We start from the raw sequence: 24529 nt of genomic DNA on the forward strand, positions 1-24529 counted from the left end.
CTCGGTACTAGTATTTACATGCCACCCGGCCCAGTGCTGGTTAGCTGGTTAAGCCAGCCTTGGTGTGTAGCTTGATTCTACACACACACACACACACACACACACACACACGCCCAGAAACAGCCACAAACTGTGGATTGCTCTGTAGCTTCAAACAGTTTGCCCAGGGCCAGTGACAGGTGGCATCTGTCATTGGCCTACACCAGAGTCCCTTCTAAGAGGCCCCAGAACAAACACATCAGTAGCTAGCTTCAGAAAACATTAAAGCAGGATCAAATAAGCTGCGTAAGCAGAATACCCAAAGGGAGATCACGCAGGCATCAGGCCTGCTGAGGCAAATTCCACTCTGTGTGGTCAGCACCTGCCCAGCAGCTCAAACACTGTGGTCGGGACTGATTCTCACCTTCAGACAGCCTGAGGGCCAACCCCATGCATGAACAGACCAACAGCAATCAAGACTTGATCACAGCAGGAGGGCTCACATAACCCACACAAAGGTCGCTCCTGGAGCACCCATCACAGGTGATCAAGAAGACTGCACCACAGGGTCCCACCGGACACTTACTACCTAAGGCACCTGTAGAAAAGCAGCTGTGGTTAGGCTTGCTCGCTTGTTTATGAGCTGCAAGCACTTTGCACGATAGTGCGTGAGCACGTGGCTTTGTATAGCCCACAGAAGGCTAGGGCACTGTCCCCTAGTGCAGATCACTTGCGGGTGTTCCTGTTTGCTCTCCCGCCACCGCGAGAAGAGGTTTTCTCTGCCTGTTTACTTGCCTGCTGTTGCAAGAATCCAGTCAACAGGAATGGCCCAACATCTTTCAGCTCCACAGTTCTGTGGTCTGCCCAAACCAAAGTGAACCTGCCTGGCCTCAGCCACCAGCATCACACCATCCTACAGAGTCATAGAGGATCTACCCAATACACAGAAACAAACAAAGAGAAAGCCAAAACGGAAGACAAAGAAACATACCCCAAGTGAAAGAACAGGAAAAATCTCCAGAAAAAGAACTAAATGAAATGGAGGCAAGCAATTTACCAGATACAGATTTCAAAAGAATGGTTATAAGAATGCTCAAGGAACTTAGTACAACAGCATAAATGAAAACCTAGAAACCATAAAAAAAACTAGTCAGAAATAAAGAATATCTGAAATGAAGAATAAAATTTCTAAAATAAAATACACTACAAGGAATATACAGGTTAGATGGAGGATTGAATCAGCAATTTAAAAGACAAGGTAAAAAAAATACCCCAAACAGAGGAGCAAAAAGAAAAAACAATTAAAAGGCCCTGGCTGGGTAGCTCAGTTGGTTAGAGCATCATCCTGATAAACTAAGGTTGCGGTTCAATCCCCAGTCAGAACACATATAAGAATACACCAGTGAATGCATAAATAACTGGAACCAATTGATGTCTCTCTCTAAAATCAATTTTAAAAAAAGAAAGGCCCTGGCCGGTTGGCTTAGCGGTAGAGCATTGGCCCAGCGTGTGGAAGTCCCTGGTAGTTCGATTCCTGGTCAGGGAACACAGGAGAGGCGCTCATTTGCTTCTCCACTCTTCCCCCTCTCCTTTCTCTCTCTCTCTCTTCTCCTACAGCCAAAGTTCCATTGGAGCAAAGTTGGCCTGGGGGCTGAGGATGGCTCCATGGCCTCCACCTCAGGTGCTAGAATGGCTCCAGTTGCAACAGAGCAATGACCGAGATGGGCAGAGCATCGCCCCCTGGTGGGCTTGCTGGGTGGATCCCGGTTGGGCGCATGCGGGAGTCTCTCTGTCTCCCCACTTCTCACTTCAGAAAAGAAAAAAAGAAAAAATTTAAAAGAATGAGGAAAGTTTAAGGGTCATATAGGACATGAAGTGAATCAACATCTGCATCATAGGGCTACTACTGGAAGGAAAGTAGAGAGCAAGGGATCAAGAACCTATTTGAAGAAATAAGGACTGAAATCTTTCTTAACTTGGTAAAGAGAAACAACACGTAAGTCTAGTCCAGGAAGCTTAGAGTCCCAAATAAGATGAACTCAAGGAGGCCAACAAGACACATCATAAATAAAATGGCAAAGGTTAAAGACAAAGGAAGAATCTTTCTTTTTTAAAGATTTTGTTGATTTTTTTTTTTAATCCAATGAGAGAAGGGGAGGCAGAAAGATAGACTCCTGCAGGTGCCCCAACTGGGATCCACCCAGCAAGCCCATTAGTGGTTGATGCTCTGCCCATCTGGGGCATTGCTCCATTGCTCAGCAACTGAGCTCTTCTTAATGCCTTAGGTGGAGGGCATGAGCCATCCTCAGCTCCCAGGGCCAACTTGCTACAATCAAGCCATGGCTACAGGAGGGGGAGAGAAAGAGAGAAAGAGGAGAGGGAGAGGTAGAGAAGCTGATGGGAGCCTCTCCTGTGTGCGCTGACCGGGAATTGAACCCTAGACATCCATACGTTGGATTGACACTCGACCACTGAGCCAACTGGCCAAGGCCTATTGATTGATTTTATAGAGGGCAGAGAGAGAAGGGGGTTGGAATGAGAAGTATCAACTCATAGTTGCTTCACTTTTAGTTGTTCATTGTGATTGCTTGTTGTATGTGCCTTGACTGGGCAAGCCCAGCGTTTCAAACTAGCAACCTCAGGATTCCAAGTTAATGCTTTATCCACTGTGCCACCACAGGCTAGGTGAGAAAGAGAGAATCTTAAAAGCAGCAATAGAAGAGAAAGCTCCCATAAGACTATCAATAGAGTTCTCAACAAAAATTTGCAGGCCAGAAGTGATTGGCATGAAATATTCAAAGTAATGAAAAGCAAGGATCTACAACCAAGACTACTTTAGCCAGCAAGGCTATCATTTAAAATTTAAGGAGATTTCAGACTAGATAGCTCAGTTGGTTAGAGCGTCATCCCAATATGCCAAGGCTGTAGGTTTGATTCCCATTCAGGGCACATACAAGAATCAAACAACGAATGCATAAATAAGTAGCACAACAAATCTATGTTTCTTTCTCTCCCTCCTCTCTAAAATCAATGTTAAAAAATTAAATTGAAGGAGAAATAAAAAGCTTCCCACACAAGAAAAGGCTAAAGGAGTTTGATACCACCAAATTAGTAAGTATGACAAGAAATGATGGAACAGAGGAGGAAAGAGGAGGAGAAGATAAAAGGAGAAGGAGGAAGGAGGAGGAGGAAGAGGAAGAAGAAGGAGGAGGAAGGAGGAGGAGAAGGAGAAAAAGGGAGGAGGAGGAGGTCTATCAAGACACCTATGGCATATTTACAAAAATTTATTTTGAAACCACAAAAAGGCCCTGAATGGCCACAGCAGTCTTGAGAAAGAACAAAGCTGCGGGAATCTACCTGATATCAAGTTATACTACAAGGCCACAGTGATCTAAACAGCACGGTACTGGAATTAAAACAGACATACAGATAAATGGAACAGAATGGAGCCCAGAAGTAAACACGCACTGTTATAGTCAATTAATATTTGGTAAAGGAAGCAGAAACATACAGTGGTGAAAAGATCTCTTCAATAAATGACGTTGGGAAAATTGGACAGACACGTACAAAACAATGAAACTAGACCACCTTCTTACACCAAACACAAAGAATAAAATCAAAATAGATTAAAGACTTAAATGTTAGTCTGGAAACCATAAAATTTCTAGATGAAAACAAAAGCAGTACAATCTCACGGCCCTGGCCGGTTGGCTCAGTGGTACAGCGTCGGCCTGGCGTGCAGGGGACCCGGGTTCGATTCCCGGCCAGGGCACACAGGAGAAGCGCCCATTTGCTTCTCCACCCCCCCCCCCTTCCTTCCTCTCTGTCTCTCTCTTCCCCTCCCGCAGCCAAGGCTCCATTGGAGCAAAGATGGCCCGGGCGCTGGGGATGGCTCCTTGGCCTCTGCCCCATGCGCTAGAGTGACTCTGGTCGCGGCAGAGCGACGCCCCGGAGGGGCAGAGCATCGCCCCCTGGTGGGCAGAGCATTGCCCCTGGTGGGCGTGCCAGGTGGATCCCGGTCGGGCGCATGCGGGAGTCTGTCTGACTGTCTCTCCCTGTTTCCAGCTTCAGAAAATCTAAAAAAAAAAAAAAAAAAAAAAAAAGAATATATGCACTCCATTGTTAACTGCAGCATTACCTACAATAGCCAAGATCTAGAAGCAGCCCAAGGGCCCATCAGTAGATGAGTAAATAAAAAAGCTGTGGTATATTTACAAAATAGAACACTACTCTGCAGTAAAAATGAAGGAAAGTTTACCTTTGGCAACAGCATGGATGGACCTGCAGAGTATTATTAAGTGAAATAAGCTGGTCAGAGAAAGACGGTACCACATGATTTCACTTGTATGTGGAATCTAATGAACAAAATAAACTAACAAACAAAATACAAAAAGATTCATAGATAAAGGGAACAGACTGATAGCTGTCATAGAGAGGGTTGGGGGGCTGGGTGAAAAGATGAAGGGATTAGGCAAAATAAATAAATAAATAAAGCTCAGACAGACAGACAAGAGTACGGCAATTACCAGAGGCAAAGATACTGTAAGTGGTGGGAGACAGAGCCCGTGCATGAGAGGTTAACGTGATGGAAGGAATCTTGGGGTAGTCAACGAAGAATGTAATACTATACAGATGACGAAACATAGAATTGTACCCCTGAAGCCTACAGAATTTTATTAACCTATGTCACCCCAATAAATTCAATTAAAAAAATAACATAGCAATGAAATCGACAGAGTAGATTAGATCTATGTTTCTAATCTTCCCCAATCGAAAATTTTGGAGTTAACTGAAAAAACCTCAACATCAATAAAAACTGATACTTAGAAAGCTTCAAGTGCAATATGTAAAGGTATTTATGTAATAAAGAACAACAAAGTGCATATATTTCATTAGTGTAACTATAAAAGTATGTATTCATTTGATTAACAACTAAAGTTGAACAAGCATAACAGAAAATAGTTGTGAAAAAATGTGGGGATTATGCCTGTAACTTAACAGAATTAACAAAACACACACAAACACATATACACACTGTTCTTCAGAAAATAAAAATTAGATTTTATACACAGATTATCATAGTACTGGTAACACTTTATACTACATTATCTTTATCTAAAAGAAAAAATTACATTAATACTGCTCTCTCACCTTTAGAAAGAAATATGTTAGTTACATCTGAACTTGGAAATGAACAATGACTATAATACTCAGTATTCAGGCTTCACGCCTACCAGCCAGTACCTGTAAACCAAAGGGGCTACCTTAGGACAATTAAAATGGTCAAAAGCACAAGTCATATATGTCCACATGGTTGCTGATCAAAAATAAAGCCAGGATGTCAAAGACTGACTTGTTGCCAAACATAATTATATAAATGGATTCAATAATGGAAAAATGAATTTTGATATGTAAGCTAAAATTTATTTCACTGTCTGTACCAAAACTCTGAGCTAACTGCACATCTATATAAGAAATTAGTGACTCCTCAGTTTTCAAAGCAAAGCCCACAATACCTCTAAGAGAACGGGAGGGAGGTCCAAGGCCTTCTGATAATAATGGATTGCAAGATGAATCAGCCCCAACTGGTGGAGGCCACGCCCCAAGTTGTAGAAGGATTCCTGGCAAGGCCCACGAAGACTGAGGTATCGATTAAGAAAGGAAAAGCCCTATCAAAAAATAAATAAATAAATAAGACAAATAATTCAATATTTCACTCATTTGACAAGTATGGACATGACAAGTATGTGTGCCAGGTGCTGAGAATACATGTATACACAGTTGCCCCTGAAAAGAACGTATGTCTGTACTGTAGTGTCAGATCACAGTGAAGTCAGGAATTCTCCTGAAGCTGTAAAATGTTTTTTAAAAGGTAAAAACCAGAAATATTCACAGAAAGCAAAGGCAAATGTTACAACTAGTTGTCAAAATCCAGTCTATAAAAACACAGGATATACTGTGTGTGTATAGATAGATAGAGACAGACAGACAGATTGATTTTTTTTATGGCTTCAAAGTGGCTTTTGTGGCATTAAAGGCCAGTAAACATTTAAACTGCTTGGTTTGAAAGACCTAAAAGTTTGAGCAAAATATGAAGTCTGAGCTCTTATAATGATCACTGAGAAAGGCTTATCCTCAGGAGCAAACTCACTTGAGTCTATATACCTAACTTTTCTCAGTAAATGATCCTTTTATAAGTTACCTCTCAAGGCCTTAAGTACCTCTCAACCCCCAAAACTTGCTTGTTCTTTCCCCCAAAAGCTTGACTCATTATTTCAGAGCACAGCTGTAACATGCGGGCTCCTGGTGTGTCACAGAAGCCAAAGAGTGGCCTGTTCCTCTAGCTCTTCCCACATTCACTTTCCCTTTTAACACAGCTGCAACTTCACCCACAGAAAGGTACAAACTGCAAACGTGCAGTGTCCTTATAAAGTACTTAAATAAACACACTGCTGAGAGTTAAGAGTAAAGTAACTACTCTATGAGGATAGAATTTAAAGTGCAATTATTCCCTGGGTGATCTGCTACAAAATAAATGGTCACAAATGTTCCATCTTGAGTAAATAATGAAAAGTAATGAATTCTTTAAAATTAATGAATTTTAGGGACAAAAATAGGATGAATAAACATCATACTTCTGCATAATAAAAGAACTTATTTGTGTATGTGAGTATGACCTCCACTCCACTGACAAACATGATTCTCTCTGTTAAGTAACAAAAGACATATTATTCTCAGAGAAATATCAAATCTTCATATCTTAAAATGACAAATTTAAAGACAAAGGTTTAAGGAACAGTAATGCAAGATGAATCATTGTAACCCAAATGAACTTGTAGGTCGTCTGATAAAATAAAAAAAAAGTTACCTGCTGCATTTTAAGAATGTTTCAACAAGTTTCAGAGGATAATCTCCTTGACAACTAAAAGACTATTCAAATATTTAGTGATTAAAAAACTAGGTAATGTGGGCATCCACTTTATTTCTTAGAAAAGAATCATCATATAAAAAAAAACTACAAAAAAGGATGAAAACATTGGCATGGAAAAGAGAAATGAGTTCTTTTTACATTAAATGTTACACTTCCAACATTTTTATCATATCAGTCACTAAAGGACACTATATAATATTTAATAAAAGTAGAAGGAAACATGCAAGACTTTATTCTTTTTTTTAAAAGATTTTACTTATTCATTAGCAGGAGAGAGAAAGGGGGGAGGAGCAGGAAGCATCGACTCCCATATGTGCCTTGACCAGGCAAGTCGGGGTTTTGAACTGGTGACCTCAGCATTCTAGGTCAACGCTTGATCCACTGCGCCACCACAGGTCAGGTCAGGCAAAAGACTTTATTCTTATAGTATGTATATAAAGATAGGAAAGATAGTAAAATACATGAAATTAGGTTTTTTTTTTAAGTGGAACAAAGGAAAACTATAGTCCCATAGCATGAATAAATAGATTCATGAGAAATCAAAAAAATTTAAGAACCGTACTATTTACACATGAATAAAACTTGCATTAAAAACAAGCAACCTTAACGGAAATGTTTAACCTACATAAGAGAGATTAGTACAACTCCCATCTACCTTTTACCTCTTGTTTCACCGCTCTCCCTCCCATTTAAAACCTACTATTTCACTATAAAAGTGATTGGAAATTTAGCTTCCAAATTACTTTGAAAGACAGTAGTAAGTCCTCAATGTCATTGATAGGTTCTGCAACTGCAAGCAAAATGACACATAACAATTCCAATTCTACCATAGGCTAAGTGATATAAACCTGAGCAAGTTCCTACAACAGCAGCATTACAAGGTTGAACAAAATGTTATTCAAGGGCCTGCTATACATGAATTTTTGTCCTGCCAGGGCTAGAAACTACATACTTTAACTGGGATTGTTTGTTTTTAAGTGAGAGGTGGGAGGCAGAGACAGACTCCTGCATGTACCCTGACTGGGATCCACCTGGCAAACCCCTACCAGACAATGCTCTGCTGAGCTGGGTTGCAGCTCTGTTGCTCAGCAACCAAGCTATTTTAGCACCTGAGGCCAAGGCCAGGAAGCCATTCTCAGTGCCCAGGGCCAACATTGCTCAAACCATTCAAGCTAGAGCTGTGGAAAGGAAGGGGGAGGGGGAGAGAGGAGGGAGGGTAGAAAAGCAGATGGTTGCTTCTCCTGTGTGCCCTGACTGGGAGTTGAGCCCAGGACTCCACATGCTGGACTGACACTCTACCACTGAGCCAACTGGCCAGGGCCTAACTTAACTATTTAATAATAGTCATTATTTAATAATGAGTTAATCCATAAAAATTTCTTATCAATTTTTACCTATCAACTTTCTAAGTTTCATGAGGGCAAGAAATTCTGCTTATGTGCTCACCCACTGCTCTATCCCCAGTTCCTGGCACAATGGGTACTCACTACGTATCTGTTAATTTAGAAACAATCCTATATTACCTAATACAGCAAAAGTAGCTGCTAAGAAAGAGAAAGAAGCTTAAAAAAAGAGGTAAACAAAGTATTACAAATAAATACCCCCCATCAAAAGAAAAAACTTGTTTTTTAACTTTTATAATTATGGAAAATCTCAAATATAAAAAAGAAAAAAGAACATTATAATGAACCTCAATATCCAGTTTTAATGACTATCATTTTACCTTAAAATTTCTTTTCATCATTTTCTTTAAAAAACAAAAAAATCCTTTACTAAATCCTGCTAACTCAAGCCAACACTTTTTTCCTTACTTAACTACGTAAATACATGTCTATATGTGCATCAAACATACACACATAAAAAGTACAACCATAAAAACAAAAGTATTAAAGATACAGTGGTGAATAACACAGATGAGATCTTTGATCTCAGGTTGTATATTCTTATTAGAGAAGACAAACACAAAAAAGTAAAGAAAACAAAAAAGTAATTCCAAATTGCTATAAGAAACAAGAAAACTTAAAGAACAACTTGTTGGTGATGATGCAAGGAAAAGTCACACAGTCACATATTCATACAATATATATATATACACACATATATATATATACACAATATATATATGTGTGTGTGTATGTATATATATATATGTATATATATATGTATATATATACATATATATATATAGTGCTGAACAGAGGGGTAGGTGTTAGGAATTCCCAACACATGTACTAAGCAGATACTACTTTTGAAGCAGGACAGCAAATACATTAAGTATATTAATTTTTAAAGAACGTACACTCAAGTAAGAAGAAATCCAAATTAATTACCTGCACAATAAGAGCATGTCTCTTTAACACGTACTTCTGAGATGCCATGTGAATAAAGGTTAGGCCTATACAGAGGCTGTAGAGAGGTTCATGGGGATGAGTGCGGAAGGCTTGCACATACTGGCCTGCAAAACGAGCAGAGCAGATGGTGTGACAAGACACAGTTCCTACTTCTTCAACATTTATTCTAATATACATGAAGGCTAAACAAACATTACTGATAGTTAACATATACAAGGTGTACGTTTTAAAATATCAACCAGATGCAGATTTCAACTTTAAAATAGTGTATAACATATATTAGGATTTATACATGATGTATCCTGACCATGAAGATTAAACATGAATAACTAAAAGTAACCTTCTTTTAGGCCACAACTAGACATTTTCACATAAGAGTAATACTTCCAAAATAAGCAATTTATCAGTTGTGATCATAATTCTACTTTATGATCTTAAATCTATTTAAAAAGCAATGGAGGAATGTGTCTTTTGATGAATTCTTTTGTAAATTAATTGATCTGTCTTAAAAGTCAAATGTAATAGATCATGAAGGTGAAATAAAGAAAAATAGTTTTATTTTATTTCTACATAATGGGTGTCATTTTTCTAAATGTAACAACTATTTTGTTTTTCCTCAGAAAAACTAAATGTATCAAATAAGATGATTTTGGGTTTTTATGAATTCCATTTATTCTACATACACAATCACCTCATGTCAAAAGTGTACCGAGATGGGAGAATTTAAACAAATTTTTCTTACAGAAGGATATCTATAATTTATATATAGATAGAGAGAAAAAACTCCTATTCCTTTCAGCTTCGATTCCAGAATGAATGGCACCACAAAAATCTCTTAAGCAGCAGATGGCAGATGCCATCTGGGCTTTCTAGTTGTACCCTTTGTAGTTTCTAAATATAGAAAAATAAAATTAACCTCTCTCTTATATTTTAACACTAAACTAACAATTCCAAAAAGCACACACAGTGGAAGAGAGTTTCAACATCTGATATTCAAAGGTTATTGGCTAAACAATTATAAAAACACTAGCCATATACAAAGAAACATGAAATTATTAAAATCACCAAATCGGTTTATTCAAAAGCACACTTGGCAATGCTAGTTTTTAGGCAGTAGGAGATATATGCCTCATTTTAATTTTAAACATTTGGTTACATATTTTTCTACTTGTTTTCTTCTGCTCCTTTATTATAGAATTGTTCTACATGATTAATGAATTTTCCCTGAGTTTAATGAGAATTAGTAAGAACTATGTAAATAAATCTTGATATAAAGACTTTTCTCTCAAAGGAATAAACTATCAGGAAATCTTAAAAAATCCTTTTTTGTACTAAAGCAAATTAAAATCAGCAGATTTAAATATAAATTAATACATAAAACAAAATAAATTTAAAAAATTATTTTAAAAACAAATCTAAGTAGGGAGAATGACTGACCTTTAATAAATAAGACTTCAGCCTTTTGAAACCAAAACTTCATAAGAAATATTATTATTATTTCTAACACAGCCACTTACTAAATGTGCCACTGTATTACATACTTTCATTAACTCATTTAATCTTCACAACAATGTAAAGACAGGAGATCATCTCCATTCCAGAGATAAAGCAGCAGCAGCAGAGGGAGGTGGGGTCCTCTGCAGAGCTGGAACTGCTGTGTGAACCCAGGCATTTCCTCCAGAGGCCAGGCTCCTAAACACCATACTGTCCACACCTGACGAAGTCATGTGCCAAGACACTTACCAAGGGCATGCTTAAAACTACCAGATACAAATGCGTTGTGTCCATTTAAGACACACAGGGCATGATTATCCGGGTTTTTCAGCATTAAACGGAGACAGAAGCGATGATGTCGTACATCTTGAGAGTGCATTGTAACTTGATTGAAAATGTTCCAGAGCTGGGGTCTATTGACATTTTCCATTACCATTATCCTAAAATTAAAGGAAGAAGGGGAGGGTAAAATATAATGTAAAAAAAAATCTTCCTGATATCTAAGAATTAAGCCCTGCAGTGCTACCCAACCTACCAACACTGAAATGTACATTCCCCAAAAAGGAAGGGCAAATGGTTGCAATCTATTTAAGCAAAACCTTTTACACAGATATTCCCAGAAAACACTGCTTCAGTTAGTAGTTCTATGTCTTGCTTTTGCTTTAAAAAAAAAAAATTAATTGATTTTAAAGAGAGAGGAAGGGAGGGAGGTAGAAGGGGGTATGGAGAGAGTGAGAGAGAGAGAAACATTGATCTGTTTCTGTATGTGCCCTGACTGGGGATTGAACCGGCAACCTTTGAAAATAAGAACAATGCGCTAAACAATCAATCTATCTGGCCAGGGTTTGTTTCTGCTTTTTAACAAAACTTTTACACCAAAAGAACAGAACTATCTCAAGTTTTTATCTCCTTTCCTACTACCACTGCAGTTTAATATACACTGAATAATAATATGTACCAGGCATTGTTAAAAGACTTTATATATAACTCATTTAACCCTCATAATAATCCTATAAAGTGAGAGTATTATTATTATTATTTGTGTGTGTGTGTGTGTGTGTGTGTGTGTGTGTGTGTGTGTATTCTTCTGAAGTGAGAAGTGGGGAGGCAGAGAGACAGACTCCCGCATGCACCAAACCAGTACCCACCCGGCAAACCCACCAGGAGGCGATGCTCTGCCCTTCTGGGGCACTGCTCCGTTGCAACCAGAGACATTCTAGTACCTGAGGTGGAGGCATGGAACTGTCCTCAGTGCCCAGGCCAACTTTGCTCTAATGGAGCCTTGGCTACAGGAGGGGAAGAGATGGATAGAGGAAAAGGAGAGGGGAAAGGGAGGAGAAGCAGATGGGCACTTTTCCTGTGTGCCCTGGCCAGGAATCGAACCAGGAACTTCCACACTCTGGGCCAATCCTCTACCACTGAGCCAACTGGCCAGGGTTAAAATGATAGTATTATGATGTCCATTTTATGAATGGGAGAGTGAGGCACAAGAGGTTAAGTATATGAGAGAGCTTGCTCTCATATATTGCCTCTGATTCACATGAACTGGATTAACCAGTAAGCAACAGGAGAGCTAAAATAAAGTGGCTTATCAATATTTGAGCACAAGGGACTAAGTCAAAGTAAATATACATACTCTATCAAAAAATCTAGTTAAAGTAAGTTACTGCAAAGTCACCTGATATAGTTGTATGCCTTTCTGAAATTTTTGTCCAAAATTGCAGCAGAGAGACCAAAGTATTCTAGTTCTTTGCGTTTTTGTCTGCATTCATAAAATGAACAGTATTCCAATGAAGAATCCACAAGTAACTCAGCCTCCTGAAATCGGGCCAGGTCACATAAGGAGTATATGGCCTTCAACAGAAGGTTCCACCAGTCCTCTTTTGTCAAGACACTTGTGAGTACAGCAAATATTGCTAAAATGAGACCAATAAAAATCAGTGAGTACAATGTATTTCCAAAAATAGCAATATAGTGAAAAAAATATTCACATGATTGACTCTGAGGTTAAATGTAATAGCCACAGTCCAGTGGGCCTACATTCTTGCCAGTCCTCTTCTGACAATAACAAGAAGGGGGTAGCTTCCTGTTTATACTCCTTCCGCCTGCTCTGCCTGCCTACAATCTGCAATTTCCAGTAATTCTCACTTCTCCTTTGTTCTCTACAAAGTCCAGGCGCCTCACTGTGTTTCTCAGTGCTTGGGAGGCACTCAGTGTACCAACAGAATGAGTGTGCTTTCTATGACTGAGGTCAGACACGGGATTCTGCACATACAAGGCATTCAAATGTTTGCTCAGCAAAGGCCTTCAAATTCATACTCTGTGCTTCAGATTGTCCTTGACCTTTTATAGTCTCAATTTTCTTTTCCATGCCTCACAATTTCTCTTTTCCTTCAACAATCTTCACTCCCTTCTCTGTAACATGCATCCCTTTTATAACTGTTAAGAAGCATCAAAAGCCATAAAATGTTTTTATTAGTCTTTGACCTAGTAATTCTCCTTCTGGGAATCTATCCTAAACAACTCGTCAAAAATACGAATAAAAAAAAAATACGAATAAATCTATAGATATGATCAAATATCAAGATCAATGAGGGAATGGGTAAACTATGGCATTGCTATCCAAGAATTTATAATAAATTCTTTATAACAGCAAAAAGAATATAGCAACATTAGAAACTGCCTATGAGAAAATGGAAAGTGAAACAAATCAGAGAACAAAGATGTATGTAACATAAAGAGAACTAGCTCATCCTCTCTGGGTGCACCAGTTTAATGAGATCCCCACCATAACAAAATTAACACAGTACAACAACAAAAATCTTATGAGCCAAAGAAAATTAACAATAGACATGAAAGGAGGAAATACTGAAAGAGAAAACAGGCAGGACCAGATACAGAGAAAAATATAACTGAAGGAAACATAGTCCAAACACATGCTACAGAAGCAGAAGCTGTGGGATGAACTCAGAGTCAGAGAACTCGAGGCGGCAGGACTGAGCTGGAGGTCAGCCCCTGAGCTCACTCCCGCCCTGACTCGCCTCCCACGCAGCACCTGCTGTTTTATATCCTTGTATGGCGCTAACAGACTCAGCTCTTCAGGGTTCTAAAACCCTGTCTGTTGCGCACTGCCATGCCAGTAACTAAAATTTAATATATGTCTGTTTAATTAATTAACAATTAAATAATTTCCTGCCAGATATCTCCAGTTTATAGCCTCAGTTGTTTCAAGTTTCCTGAATAGTAACCTCATTTAAGCATATCTGACGCCTTTTCAGCTAAAAATAGATGCCTCTTAAAGTTATATTATTTAAAACTGAGTCAAAGCAACTTATTTTCAGAGTTTCTGTGACTATTGCTACATATGTCAAACATGAATTTAACACAGAACAGGATATAGTAATTGAAGTGACTAGAAAAATTTAGTAAACTGCACTGTCATCTAATCTTCACAAATTTCTTAGAATGATGTATTTTCTTCTTAAAGTGAAAATTTAAAGTTCTCTTTACTTTTTTTACAGAAAAACTAAGCAAATGTTTTCCTTTTAATTTTTAAAAATTATTTACATATGGCCTTTTTTTTTAAACACCATGTAAGTTTATTACACTTAAAAAAATTTACATTAGAAAATTTAATTTTACTTGAAAGGGTATATTTTCAATTAGATTATTACTGTCAGGTGATAATTCATGAATCTTCCCGCATCACCCAAATTATTAAATGAGAGGCAGGGAGTCAGAGAGACAGATTCCCACATGCACCCTGACCAGGATCCACCTAGCAAGACCCTTACCAGGAGATTCTCTGCCCATTTGGCACTGTTGATTGTTGCTCAGCAACTAGCTACTTTAGCACCTATGGCTAATCCGTCATGGAGCCCTCCCTCATTGCTGGGGCCAACTTGCTCGAACTAATCAAGCCATGGCTGTGGAGGCGAAGAGAGAGAGAAGGGGAAAGGAAGAGGTGGAGAAGCAGATGATCACTTTTCTGTGTGCCCTGACCAGGAATCAAACCCGAGACTTCCATATGCCAGGCCGATGCTCTACCACTGAGCCAACTAGCTAGGGCATAAGTCACTCAGCCAAGTTTAATGTAATAAAGCAAATGAAAAGTAATTACCTTTTGTATCACAATTTGCTGTCTCTTGGTCATTACTGTCTGAAATTTTGTCTCTTGACACTTTAATAAGGTACAGATGCCTCTCTCCAGATTTGGAACTGGATATCAAACAGACTTGGGCTCTAACCATTGCTACCTGAATTAAAGACAATTTGATAAGCTTTTAGTCATAAATCTTTTTAATGAAAACCTATGGGCCACAAGTACCATAGGTGTGTCTGAAAGATTCTCAAGGAAAAAATGAGACCAAATTATTGTGTATATAAACACCTAAAACAGATTAAAAAGACACTTATCAAAGGAATCTGGGTCATGCTACTCACAAAGAAGGCAATTCACATCAATGTTATAACATATATAAGCACTCATATAACTACTCCCCTGCAAAAACATTAAGACTCAGAAATGATGTCATAACCTGGAAAACATTTTTGGAAAGTGAACAATTTTGACACAATGTAGTGTCTATGGGGTCAATAACTGATATACTGTGGCTCTCATTTTTCTAAATATTGTATGTACTAGCAAAGATTTTTTTCACTTAATCTACAGTTAAGTTTATACTTTCATGCAGATTTCAATTATATACCATCAATCTTTAAGTCTTTTGTCTCTATCTGACTTTCACTTTTAAAAGTTTGAATTTAATAGACTGAAAAAGTTATAAAATCGCTAAAATCTTTGTTTAAATCAAATTCTAAACAATTAAAAAGTGAACCAGACTAATGTAAAGAAAGATCATTACCCACCTTCAAAAGCATGGCTAACATGGTAAGCAGGGTATCCACATAACCATACATTTTCCCTTGTGAGAACAATAGAGTAGAACGATGTAGCAATAACTTCAGTTCCTAAATAAGCACATGACAATCAGTGTGACAAGATTTCCTTTGCTCTAAGTTGTTTTGTCTTAGAAACCAAAGCTTAAAAACATTTGCTTTATGATTTTCACTATAATTAAGATCCAACTTTTAGATTCTATAATTTATAATGTATAATGAGTAGCTGAAACTTAAGACTCAAAACCATTTTTTAAATACACCGAATTTAATACACTGAAATAAAACTTTTGAATAAAGCTGTAGAGACATCCTTACCTGAGGAGAAAGTTCTAAACTATCCACCAAGAAAACTTCCTTCTGTGTTCCGTGACCTACCTGCTGGGCAGCGTTAGCATCTTGTGCTAAAGTATCTGGATCATACATCGGCTCCAGCGCTTCCAGAGCCTTCTCGGGACGGCCCAGCTGCTGCTGCAGGGTGGCGAGGGAAATTCTTGCCTCCAGATGGAGGGGGGCCAGGTCAACCACTTTGCTGTAGCTCTCAGCAGCACGCTCCATGTAGCCTAAGGCCTTTAAGCATTCTAAGGTGATAAAATAACATATAAAGAACTACAAATTTGCAAACTTGCCAAAATTATTTCTCCACTTTACAAAAATCTTATAGCAATATCCAAAAAATTATAAGAAAAAATGTATGAATATTTCTAGTACTTTAAAACAACTGTCGGCTCTAGTTTCTACCTCTTGATTGCTCTACTAAACTCCTTAACTAGATTCAAATTGCTTCAAGAATGTAATCATCAGATACACATATGTTGGGGTTCTGCTTTATGCACTTAGCATTATGCTTTCAACATTTCCCCATGTCTTCATCAGCACTTTGAATGAGTATAATATTCAATTAAATAGATTACTTAAACATACTGACATTCAGGTTATTTCAAAACTTTTACTCTAATAAATAACACGGCAGTAAACATCTTCATGTATATAAGCCAGAGTTCACAAACTGGCAAACCAATTTAACCTACTGATGTGTTTTGTATGGCCACAGTGCTGTAAAAAACAATAAATTGTCTACATTTTTAAAATTAGAATTTTTATCAAATCCAAGTTACTGGATTCTTTTGAAAACTCTACTTGGCGACAGTGAGTGTCCCCATTCCCACGTGGCACATCAGCACAGCACAGGCTGAAACGCAGCAGCACTCTGCGGACAGGACTCTCTAGTCCTTACTCCCCTCCCCTGGCCCTCACTTGTCTACTTGACTCACTGCCATTACCTGCCAGACCCTGAGTTTTGTGATCCCCCATCACTCACCTCACTCAGTCATTTCCTCGGGATAAGCTCTCAGAAGTGAGTTACTGGGCCTAGCCCTCAAACTTATGCCAATCAATGATTCAGTTCTATCATTTAAACTTGAAAATAAATCCCAATAAGCATTTCTTTTCTCTAACTCAATAGCCACAACACTAATTGAGACCGTTTCCCTTTTTTTATTTTCTTTTTTTTTTTTTTTTTGCATTTTTCCGAAGCTGGAAACGGGGAGGCAGTCAGACAGACTCCCACATGCGCCCGACCGGGATCCACCCGGCATGCCCACCAGGGGGTGATGCTCTGCCCCTCTGAGGCATCACTCTGTTGCATCCAGAGCCACTCTAGCGCCTGAGGCAGAGACCACAGAGCCATCCTCAGCGCCCGGGCCATCTTTGCTCCAATGGAGCCTCGGCTGCAGGAGGGGAAGAGAGAGACAGAGAAGAAGGAGAGGGGGAGGGGTGGAGAAGCAGATGGGCGCTTCTCCTGTGTGTCCTGGTCGGGAATCAAACCCAGGACTCCTGCACGCCAGGCCGACGCTCTACCACTGAGCCAACCAACCATGGCCTCCCTTTTTTTTTTTAAGTGAGAGAAAGACAGAAAGAGGGACAGACAGACAGGAAGGGAGAGAGATGGGAAGCATCAATACTTTGTTGTGGTACCTTTGCTGTTCATTGATTGCTTTCTCATATGTGCCTTGACCGGGGGTGGGGGGGGAGCTCAACCAGTGACCCTTTGCTCAAGCCAGCGACCTTTGGGCTCAAGCCAGCAACCTCAGGGTTTTGAATCTGGGTCCTCTGCATCCCTTGCTGATGCTTTATCCACTACGCCAATGCCTGGTCAAGCAAGGTCCTTTTCATCACTTTTATTTTTTACTAAAATTATATCCTAAAATGATACTTTTGCCTCCAACTGCTTTCTCAACTCTCCAGCTGCTTTCTCAAATCACTCCTCTCATCTTTGGATTAAATTCTGATAATAAAGAAGATGACTAAATATGGATGGCATTTCTCACAACCTTTCATTTTCCATGTTTAAAAATATTTTGTTATTATGCATTAAATTCCTTTAATGACTTTTCTTGTAATGAGCCCAGATTTCTTCATTATTTTTAGATGATTCTGAGGTTTATCTTTTACTCATCTTAAGCTACATAGAATCAGAATGGAAACAGCATTTATCAGCATCATGATCATAATTACACAGGATTTTAAAGTATCTACTATTAGCAATAGGATCAAGTTAAATATTACAAACACAGAAAGGCAATAAATATCCCAACTTTCTGCTCATGTCTTTAAAATTCAAATACCACATATAATAACTTTATGATGGTATATTAATTTGTATTCATATTTACTCAGTAAATTATCTTAATTATTAAGTGCTCTTTTGCTATTTATCTGTGGTATGTCTCCAAATATCACAAAATGTCAACTGATGCTTCTCTAATTATAGAAAACTTTCTGCTATATGTAACATTCAAAGACCTATTAGAACTTTCCGCCATCATGCGATATTTTAAACAAGACTATTCACATTTTAACACACCTTTTATGTTGATTCAATAGGAAATCCTATTAGACTATTTCTGTTTCTGGCTTTCATGTTTCTTTTCTTTGTTTTTCAAGTAAGAGGAGGGGAGATAGTGAGCCAGACTCCCACATGTGCCCCAACTGGGATCCACCCAGCAACGCCTGTCTGCGCTGATGATCGAAACAACTGAGCTATTTTTTAGTGCCTGAGGCTGACACTCAGACCAACCAAGCTTTCCTCAGCGTCTAGCTGACGCTCAAAATAATCCAGCCACTGGCTGCGAGAGGGGAAGAGGGAGAGAAGGGGGAAAGGGAGAGGAAGAGAAGCAGATGGTCACATCTTTTGTGTGCCCTGACCAAGAATTGAACCCAGGATGTCCACACACTAGGCCAATGTTCTATCCGCTGAGCAAGCTGATGGGGACTCATGTTTTTGTTTTTGTTCTTTTTAAAATTTTTCTGAAGTGAGAGGCAGGGAAGCAGAGAGACAGACTCCCATATGCACCCTCCCCCCCCGGATCCACCCAGCAAGCCCACTAGGAAGCGATGTTCTGCCCATCTGGGGCGTTGCTCCATTGCAACTGAAGACATTCTAGCACCTGAGGCAGAGGCCATGGAGCCATCCCTCAGCGCCTGAGCCAACTTTGCTTCAATGGAACCTTGGCTGCAGGAGGGGAAGAGAGAGAGAAAAAGGAGAAGGGAGGGTAGAGAAGCAGATGGGCGCTTCTCCTGTGTGCCCTGGCCGGGAATCAAACCCGAGACTTCTACATGCTGGGCCAATGGTCTACCACTGAGCCAACTGGCCAGGGCCCAGGGCCTCATGTTTTGATTTAGTTGTATTTCTCAAGCTGTTTTTTCTACTCTAAATGATTTATTTCTGATTAGTGTGGACTCAGATACAAAAGTTATTTCAGATTATTACAGACTTAGAAATAACAGTTAAAGCCCAATCCTGAGCATATTTTCAGCTCAAAGAACATTGAAAAATACATTAATTTTTTCCAAAATAACATATTAAATAAAAATTTGTAAAAGCTCTTCAAAAATCAGATTATGCCCCAAGAGTGATAATCTATCACTAGAAATGAGAGGCTACGATTAAGACAGGTAAAAAACCAGGTTTTTAAGGTAGTTTTAACGGGGACATGTTAGTCCCACTTCTCTCTAGTACCATTAAATGAATCATTCCACCAGAGGATAGGGAGGGGGAAATCAGTGACATGCCAAGACAACTTAAAATACTAACTTTCAGAAAACTGCCATAAGCTCTGGCAGGACAGCTCAGCTGGTTAGAGTGTCCTCCTGACACACAGAGGTTGCCAGTTTGGTCCCTGGTTAAGGCACATACAGAAACAGATTGCTTTTCTGTCTCCCCACCCACCATCCTCTCTTTCTAAAAATAAATAAATAAAAATTAAATTGATTAAATTAAGAAAAAAAGAAAGAAAACTGCCCTGAAACTAGAAATGCTTTTACTAAGATTAATATTTTATAACAAGTACTACTATCTTGGGGAAGTAAGTTTTGTCTACTTATACAACTAAAATTCTCCTGCAAAGAAGTATTACCTGCATGCCGAAGCCAAACGACGGCGAGGTTGTACCTTTCAGAGCAGACCAGTGCGCTGAGGAGAGGAAGTGCAGAGTGATACTCATCCACATCCAGAAACGCTTCGGCAACATCCAGGTAGAGGTCTCCCATGTCCTCCGGGTTCTGTTCCACGAGTGTCGTCAAGAGAGGCTAGACCACACAATTAAAGCCTGAGGTCAAACCTTCATTACAAATGTGCACATCTATGCCTATTTCTCTTTTTAACATACACGTCAGTTAGCTGGGACAAGCCTAAAGAACAAGGCTTATAAAAACAGCTTTAAATTCTATTTATTTCTGCATCCCTATTAAAAAGAACTCACACTGCCATTATTCCTTCATTCGTCACATGACTTTTGAAGGCCTGTAATAAGGCAAGCATGGAACAAACTGAGACAACTCTGATCCCGTGCTCCTCCTCTGACTAGTCAAACACACCCATGCCTCAGGTCTCGGCGCTGTGTTTCCGGGAAGCTGTCCCCTCAGACACCTGTATTGCCTACTTCCTTCAAGTCATCATTCAAATGTCACCTTTCCAAGGAGGCCTTTCCTGACCATTCTATTTAAAACTGCAACTCCTAGCCCTGGCTGGTTGGCTCAGTGGTAGAACATCGGCCTGGCGTGCAGGAGTCCCTGGTTCAATTCCCAGCCAGGGCACACAGGAGAAGCACCCATCTGCTTCTCCACCCCTCCCCCTCTCCTCCCTCTCTGTCTCTCTCTTCCCCTCCCGCAGCCAAGGCTCCATTGGAGCAACGTTGGCCTGGGCGCTGAGGATGGCTCCATGGCCTCTACCTCAGGCACTAGAATGGCTCTGGTTACAACAGAGCAACGCCCCGGAGGGGCAGAGCATCTCCCCCTGGTGGGCGTGCCGGGTGGATCCTGGTCGGGCGCATGTAGGAGTCTGTCTGACTGCCTCCCCGTTTCCAACTTCAGAAAAATACAAAAAAAAAAAAAATACAAAACACTGCAACTCCTTCCATCCCCAATATTCCTTATTCTTCCTCTGTTTGATTTTTCTCTAGAGCATTTATCACAAACTAGCATTCTATATTTACATACTTATTTTATTATCTACCTAATCACACTAGGACAAAAGATCCATGTTGGCAGGGATTTGTGTACTTTATTCAATATCTATCCTAAAGTCTGAAAAGTAAACACCCAACTTTTTTTATTTAATGAAATACTTAATCTGAAGTTGCCAAAGACAATTGCTGTCAGAAATAACCAACTGTCTAAAATGCTCTATCAAGTTCTGATATCTGGGTTGTTCCCATTTTAAAAGAAAAACAAAGTATTAGAAGCCCAGCTCCAAAACGCTCTGAGCTTTTATAAGACAGCCACACAAAGACACTTATAGTGATTTTCTGGTTAATAAAAAAAAAAGTGAAATCTAGGGTCAATTTACAATTTCTTGTCACCTAAAGAAAGCATTATGAATTTGATCTAGAGTATTGCCAGTACAGACCTAAATGTTACTTACGTTAAGTGGTTCGAGGATGTTGAGATGAACAAGGCAGACCATCAACTTCACTATGATATCTATTGGCACACCATCAGGTATAGTGCAGGTAACATCCTCACCAGCTGTGGATTAGACAGACAAAAAGCACTTCCTATAGCCATGGCCACTGGCTCAGTGGTAGAGCACTGGCCTGGTGTGTGGAAATCCCGGGTTCGATTCCCGATCAGGGCACACAGGAGAAGCAACCATCTGCTTCTCCACCCCTCCCCCTCCCTCTCTTCCCCTCCTACAGCCATGGCTCCCTGATTCAAGTGCATGGGCCCAGGGCACTAAGGATGGTTCCCTAGAGCCTCCGCCTCAGGAGCTTGGTTGCAAGCATCCGTCCCAGATGGGCAAAGCATCAGCCCAAGACGGGGGTTGCTGGGTGGATCCTAGTCAGGGCACATGTGGGAGTCTGTCTGTCTCTCTCCCCTCCTCTCACTTAAAAAAAGAAGAAAAAAAGCACTTCCTACATGCAAGCATAGAATGTGGGGCAAATGAAGCAAACTGTATCTCCTATGTTAGATCTCATTTGCTTAATTCAAAGCAAATGATTCCATAGTCAATTATAACTTTGACCAACTTAAGTACCATGTACTTACACCTCCTTCAGTCTGTCTTTTGGTAGTAAGTATCCTTCATATTGTTTTCCTAATACATTATCCAGTTATCTAAAACCTACATAAGGCCCTGGTCAGTTGGCTCGATGGATAGAATGTCGGCCCAGCATGCGAACATCATGATTTGATCCCCAGTCTGGGCACACAAGAGAAGCAACCATCTGCTTATCACCCCTCATTCTCTCCCCCTTTTCTCCACCCCTCTCTCACAGGCGGAGACTGGACTGGTTCGAGTGTCGGCCCTGACCACTGAGGACAGCTTGGTTGATTCAAGCACCAGCCCAGATGGGGTTGCTGGCTGGATCCCAGTTGGGGCACATGCAGGAATCTGTCTCGCTATCTCCCCTCCTGTCATGTAAATAAATAAATAAATAAATAAATAAATAAATAAATAAATAAAACCTACATGAACTCCCATACTGCTATCAAAACTATAAAGAATTAAAGAGACAAAAATGACAAACAAGGATATATGAACTCTCTTTTTTCTTCCTGAATTCAAAAGCCTCTTTCAGTCTTCACTACAAAGTGGCTGGGAAAGGAATAAAATAATACTGCGCTTTAGTCTGAAATAGAATTTTTTCAATGCTTAAATTCATAGTAAATTAGCCGAGAGTGTTTTAAGTCCTTTTGAAAAGTAAATTGCTTTGAAAAACTGTGCAGTAATCCATTCTTCCTTGGTATAGCATTAAACAAACCCTGGGTCAGTAAGAAAAGTCATGTTCAAATGGACGCACTGAGAAATAAAAAGGACAAAACAATTTTTTTAAAAGATTACTTGTAAGTGAATCTCACAAGAAAAAGATGTGCTATCTATCTTATGAAAAAATGCTTCTTGGGAAAACTTGTCTGAAAACAGTAACTACCAATTTCAAAATGCCACAATAGGAAAAACAGAAGTTTATCTTTTCTTACAAAGAGGAAACTACAACCTGTATTCTCTTCTGAAGCACCTTCTTCTGTAATCCTTTTTTCTAGCAAGATTCCAGAAAAATCTGTAATTACCTAAAAGAATTGGAAGAGAAAAATAATACAGTGTGTATGTATGAAAAACATTTTCACAATGCAATGATTTGTATAGTTAGTTCAAATATTCCTTACAAGGTATAAATGGGCTATAAAACGCAACAGTATGTCTCTTTAAAACAAGGAACCACTGTGACACATTAATGTTTTTGTATCATATTAAGTAATTCTTAACTGAAGATATATAATTTCTCTGTATCAAACCAATCGACCTTTCCCAACAGATTAAGAATGGAATTATAAAATTAGTCTGGCTGAGTCCTGCTACCCTGCATTACAGACAAGACTGGCACCTGTGATAAGGAAGATAGCTTTTATTATGTGATAACTACATTTTATATTTCATATGGAATTAGTATGAAATGTAGAAATATGTTTCCATAAAGACTTTATATAACTTATTACATACATAATATATATAACTAAAATGAGGAATTGTCAATTTGTTAGAATTTCTAGAACACAAAATGTGTTTCAAACCTAAAGAGAAACATAAGTGTTCCTACCTCCAAAGCTTTGTCATATTGTTTGTTAGAAATGTATAGTTCAGCTGCAATGTTAACATCTTCCATGGAGACCAAGCCCTGGTGTTTTGATAAAGCTTCTTCAATTATGTTAATAGCTGAAGTAACATCATTGGCTTCATAGTAACTCCTAAAAAAGTAACAAAATGGATGAGTGCTTATTAAATTCAGATCATAAAATTCATTTCCTTGCTTGGGCCCTCTAGCTGATTTTCTTAAAATTTGAGAAGAGAAAAACTCTTCTTTAAAATCATAATCAGAGCTTATTCAGAGAAAAATGTCCAAGGTCAGCAGAACAATGTCAATGTCAAGTAGTTTGCGCTCCCAAAGCTACTTCATATCCTCCCAGCTCACTCCCTCTGTAATGCAACATCAGCAACTCTGCTCCCTCAGAGGGATCTAGAAAGCATTGACCCTACCCCTTTTTCACAGTCTCTGCACCGTTCCTGTCCTCTCTTCTCTCTTCTTCTCCATGGTCCAACACTAGAATTACTTTTCTGTGCATCTCCTCAATTCTCCTGCCCTTCTCCGCCCTTTATTAAAATCATCTGATAAAACTCCAATCCCAGCTATTCCAAACTTGCCTACTCTTCACCACCAGCTGTCCAGCTGACCGTGCTGACTGGACTCATTCTAAATTAATGACCACTACCCTCAAGTGGGCGTATGGTGCAGATAGCAATCTTATGACAGTTCCCTAGTCCAGTACTTTTCAAACTTGAATGTACATATTGGTCACCTGGGGATCTCATGAAAAGGCA

The 24529-nt window shown here is 39.3% G+C and overlaps 1 protein-coding gene across 1 annotated transcript in view; it reads right to left on the reverse strand.

Annotated features, from left to right (window-relative positions):
• Nucleotides 1-24529, reverse strand: part of GTF3C3 (general transcription factor IIIC subunit 3) — a 39725-nt gene that overhangs the window by 4461 nt on the left and 10735 nt on the right. Inside the window, exons 7-17 of the mRNA XM_066345622.1 lie at nucleotides 23751-23898; nucleotides 23151-23223; nucleotides 21578-21681; nucleotides 20073-20244; nucleotides 16033-16235; nucleotides 15625-15726; nucleotides 14876-15011; nucleotides 12434-12671; nucleotides 11005-11195; nucleotides 9241-9365; nucleotides 5496-5648 (exon numbers count right to left, since the gene is read on the reverse strand). Coding sequence (XP_066201719.1) covers nucleotides 5496-5648; nucleotides 9241-9365; nucleotides 11005-11195; nucleotides 12434-12671; nucleotides 14876-15011; nucleotides 15625-15726; nucleotides 16033-16235; nucleotides 20073-20244; nucleotides 21578-21681; nucleotides 23151-23223; nucleotides 23751-23898 — 1645 coding nt within the window. The remainder of the gene's footprint in view (nucleotides 1-5495; nucleotides 5649-9240; nucleotides 9366-11004; nucleotides 11196-12433; nucleotides 12672-14875; nucleotides 15012-15624; nucleotides 15727-16032; nucleotides 16236-20072; nucleotides 20245-21577; nucleotides 21682-23150; nucleotides 23224-23750; nucleotides 23899-24529) is intronic.

This window comes from Saccopteryx leptura, chromosome 7 (assembly GCF_036850995.1).
Source record: "Saccopteryx leptura isolate mSacLep1 chromosome 7, mSacLep1_pri_phased_curated, whole genome shotgun sequence".
Classification (NCBI taxonomy): Eukaryota; Metazoa; Chordata; class Mammalia; order Chiroptera; family Emballonuridae; genus Saccopteryx; species Saccopteryx leptura.